The 4,642-nt window shown below is 38.2% G+C and overlaps 2 protein-coding genes across 2 annotated transcripts; both read right to left on the reverse strand.

Annotated features, from left to right (window-relative positions):
• Positions 1-214: 214 nt before the first annotated feature.
• Positions 215-781, reverse strand: MELLADRAFT_114655 (uncharacterized protein; the record flags this gene model as incomplete). Its single annotated transcript, XM_007419649.1, has 2 exons — positions 215-314; positions 384-781. The coding sequence occupies 2 exons, from the start codon at positions 779-781 to the stop codon at positions 215-217; spliced, it is 498 nt and encodes a 165-aa protein (XP_007419711.1).
• Positions 782-1,983: 1,202 nt separating this feature from the next.
• MELLADRAFT_114656 (uncharacterized protein) lies at positions 1,984-2,563 on the reverse strand (the record flags this gene model as incomplete). The annotated part of the gene is made up of 2 exons (XM_007419648.1): positions 1,984-2,018; positions 2,221-2,563. 2 exons carry the CDS (start codon positions 2,561-2,563, stop codon positions 1,984-1,986), a joined length of 378 nt encoding a protein of 125 aa, XP_007419710.1.
• Between the last annotated feature and the right edge of the window lie 2,079 nt (positions 2,564-4,642).

A 4,642-nucleotide genomic window follows, 5' to 3' on the forward strand; every position in this document is an offset into this window, starting at 1 on the left:
CTCACCTTCTTCTGTTTCACTTGTTTCTTCTCTTTGAATCTCAACGGTCGTAGTTTCTCTTTGATTATCAGATGTTGGCACGGTAATAACACTTCTGTATTCATTCATTTCCATGTTTTTGGAGGGTAAACAAAGATGACGGTACATGGACCACCAGGTTTAAGTAAGAGAGGAACAAAAAAAGAAACAAAAGAAACAAAACAACGTTATCTAATTAGCATTCTGTTGACAACTTTTCTCGAACTACCACATCAATGTTTATAGGAACGGGAACATAACAGTTGTTAGGCAAAGAATTTAACAACTTGATGTCACTAGGACGGAGGTGGCTAACAATCTTTCACGTTCTACAATCTGCTCTTTTTTTTTTTTTTTTTACTTACGTTGAGTTTGAAGTAGTACTTCCGACAGCCTTTTCTCCGTTCTTAACACCAGCTGAACCTAAATTTCGATCAAAACTTCCCGGTCCTATCGCTGGACGTGTACCATTACCACGACCTCTGCTACCTCTAGGAGCGTTTCCTCTTCCTCCTCCTCTCGGATTACCTCCTCTTTGATAAGTTTGATAAGGAGGATTGAAGTCGGCATTGTACGTCTGAGGATTAGGATGGAAGTAGGGAGCTGGGTGGTGATTTAGGGACCTATCAAACAGTGGGTTGTAATGTCTTCCCTTATATCTGTTACCTCCTATCTTCCCTGAACTTGTGCCGCTTGCTTGGTTCGTTACTTGGTGCAAGACTGGTAGATTAGTCACTGACGACAGACTTCTTCCGGTTAACATTTCAGCTTGCGTATCGACCAATGCGTTACTAGAATCCCAAGAAGCGTTTTCGGGATAGGTTTCTCCGTTAATAGGGCTAACATTCTGTAAGACATTGCCAAATGCATAAGGGTTGTCGATATACTTGTAATCTCCGAAGTGTTTAGCGTCTTCTTTCGCACTTTCAGCTAATTCTTCGTTTAACGTTCCTACGTCAGCCATGGAACCATCTGCTAATCTGTTCTCCCAGACGTTTCTACGGTGGGCTATGTCATATCTCATCGCTGGGGTCCACTTCCCATGGCATTTGATTTGAATTTGTAAAACATTTTCTTTGTGTTGGCGTAATCTAGGAGCTATTGGTGAGGACTTTTGAGATTCTAAAACATCATATTTTTCTTCTTGATATTTCACCATCAAGTTGAACCGTGTTGACCATTCCATAGGGGTTAATCGGTATTCGTTGACATACGGGAGTCCGACATAAGATACGATGTTAGTTGAACAACTAGTCTTTGTGGACCTGGTCTTCATAAATAACGAATCTTGTATAATCCAAGTGGGGTCAAAAATCGATACCGGCATATGGACATTCTTATTAAGCATAATCTCATGGAAATATTGTGATAAGCCGGTCATGTTGTTAGTAGGTAAGGACCCTATTATCATCTTAGTGTTGGTCTCTATCTTTGACTTGGATTTTTCTTTTGGTGTTTCTGATTGAGGTTCTGAATCTTTCTTCTTTTCTTTAAAGGTAAAATTCATCAATCCGAGATCCCTAGGTTCGGTATTCTCGTTTTGACACCAAAATTGGTATTCTTCTCGAAAGATTCGATACTGATTTATCATATCTCTTTCTAGGGCTTCGTTTATGTTGAACAACCATTTCGCATGACCGTGTTCTATTTGAACTGGTTCTGCCATGTTTTCACAATCAGGATCTGTCATAACAAAAGTTCGAAAGGATAGGCCACACTTGTAAGTATCAAATCTTATATCTGTTTCTTTTTTTTTTTTTTTTTTTGGAAAAAGGAATAAGCCGGGCCATTATCAAGCTATCATCTCAACTCGGAGGGTCTCTCTTTTTTTTTTTTTTTTTGATCTATTTGAATATCATTTTGTCTGGTTAATGATTAATTATTTTTCTGGCCACACTAGTTATTTCTTCAGGGTATGACTTATTTTGTCATCCTGTATCGGCCACTCGTTTATTCACGGCCACTCTAGGGGTATGATCGGCAGCGATCTTCTGGCCACTCTGGGATACGAATTAGGGAAAGAGTGAAAAATAGGGAGAACGGAGTTGATGATGTAGGAAGAGAGAAATTGATGTAGTGGGGGGGGGGAAGAGAGCGAAGAAAGGATCGTGTTGTAGAGTTTGGAGGTCGGGAGGGAGTGCGGGGTATCTCTGGCCACACTGGAAATTGTCTTTCAATACTGCAGATTGATTTATAACTAACCTAGTCCTGTTATGGCTCCATGATTCTCATTTCCTTCTCTAGCATCTTCTTCTTGGGCGTTTCCGCCTAAGCCTTCGTCATTTGTTGAAAGGTGTCCTACGTTTTTGGTCGAGTTGGATAGTTCCTCGTTATTCAATCTTTCATTCAACATATCACCTGTTCCACCTTGGTTTCTGCTTTCTTCTCCTTCATGATCACCACTTCCTTCTTTATTGGTCGACATCGATGTTTCATTCTTTTTACCTTTCCGGGTTCTACTTTTCACCGTTTCTAGGGATTGGCTAGGGGTTGAGGACCGTGGTGGTATGTTTTCGATTCCGGTTGGTAAATTGGGGTTGGACATTTTGGTTGTAGTTGAGGTCGACTATTTAATTATCTTCTTAGAATTTTCTTTGTAACCTAAGATGTCTTTCTATTTTTGTGTTTACGTTTTTTTGGATGGATTATCTTTTGTAAAGTGAAATAGAACAGACAAAGAAAATTTTTCAAGAAATAGTGAGACTTGTACCTATTTGTTCTTGATTGTTGTGTGTCAATAGTGAGTGATTGAGTAGGAAAGAATGTTTTGGTGACGGATGGAAATAATTTTTCCTCACCAAAATTTTGTTTCCGTTGGGGAAGATCTTTCCCCTGTATGGCCTCGGTACTAGATCTCACTGGTACCGAGGCTGCCCGATCAATGTGTTCCTGTTCCTTTTTCATGGAATTGTGCAGGTGCCGTCGTGCCTTTGGGCACCTGCTGCATGAAGTGAAAAGAATAGAAAACATTTAATACCTATTATAAGGTACAGAAAGGATAATAGGGGGTTTCAAGTCAGAAATTTTTTGTGAAACTTTTCAAAAAACGGACAAGTTTTTTAAATTTTACAGTGGGTTTTTTTTCTGCAAATATACGGTCAACACCATTTGGGACACCTAAAAAGGTGTCCCAATTTTTTTAAATTTACGGTATATTTTGCAACATCGGACAACTTGTTGGACTGTAAAATACCGTAAATTTATTGACTTGAAACCCCCTAATATGTTGATTAGTTAATATGTTATCTAGATTTGATAACAGATCTCTGGTGGTCTACAAAGAGAACAAAAGTTCTGATTTATCAAACAAATAGTTTTATCAAGGTCAATGACATATAGAATTCAATATAAAATTAAAGTATGAAATAGTGCTTACTTCTCTTCCCAAAGATGGGGAAAGAGAAGTAAGTCGAGTGAAGGGATGACTAGTATAAGTAGTTGATTATCTTTTACATTGGGGTAAATGTCAGAATGGAAAATTATTTTGTCTAATGATTGTTAATTTTTTATCTTATATCTTTCACTAAATATTTGATTACATTACGTTTCTACCTTTTTCTTTCTTACGTCAATTGGATACTTCAACAGTTATCTGTAAAATAACATATTTAAACAGCCTGGAAGTGGACCTCGAATGAATGCAATAGTGGTCCACAAACATGAACACCCAACCTAAAAACCCATGGACAAAACCCATGGCAACCCAATTGTTTTTTGGGTTTTGAAAACCAATGTAAACCTTCAACAACAATTGGGTTCCCATGGGTTTTGTCCATGCATTTTTGGGTTGAGTGTTCATGTTTGTGTACCGTTAATGTCAAATCCCATGAGAGGAGGTAAAACTCATCCAGTCATTGACTGATCCCATTGATTGATTGTAGAGCACATTTCAACAGTGCAAATCTCAAATAACATAAGTAGCAAGGAAAATATACAGCATCTAATAGCCTGACAGCTCTAGCAACACTTAAAGCAATGGAAAAAAAGTTGCAAGCACCTTGGAAACCACATCTTGAGTAAATACCATTCTCCCAATGATACAACCCGGAACCATTACCTCTTGTGGTCCAGATACATCTGTACTATTGTAAAATGTCATTGCACATGTAGATTAATGATATTATTAGCTTGTATGTATTTGATGCTCTCAATGAGAAGAATAATAACACCCACTTCCACTCCTATATGCATTGTATATCAGGTCCAAAACAAATATGTAACACACCATCTCTCTATATTGATTTGTTGAGAATTTGTATGCCATAGTGTCAAACGTATGAGCTTTGGTGGATGTGCCATATATCCCAAGGACTGTGACTCCCTTGAAGGCAATTACACATTGCATGAATTAGTGCTGAACCCCCTTAACATATCCCATTGTTGCAAAGGAAAAACTGATGCTCAACAAAACCATCAATTATAGTACATAAAAGCTTTGGAATGTCTGCTCCAAAAGGAATTTGACTCAATGACCACAGATCCATCATGCAGAGGAGATTTGCACTGAGTTGATGATAACAGTATCTTTATAGTTCATTGAGATCCTGATAGAAGAAAGGAAATCCTAACTCTTTCTGCATTGTTATATTTGCTTTGAAAATCCGGCACTGCCCATTGTAGGAGG

The sequence above is a fragment of the Melampsora larici-populina genome (genome assembly GCF_000204055.1).
Source record: "Melampsora larici-populina 98AG31 unplaced genomic scaffold MELLAscaffold_320, whole genome shotgun sequence".
Lineage (NCBI taxonomy): Eukaryota > Fungi > Basidiomycota > Pucciniomycetes > Pucciniales > Melampsoraceae > Melampsora > Melampsora laricis-populina.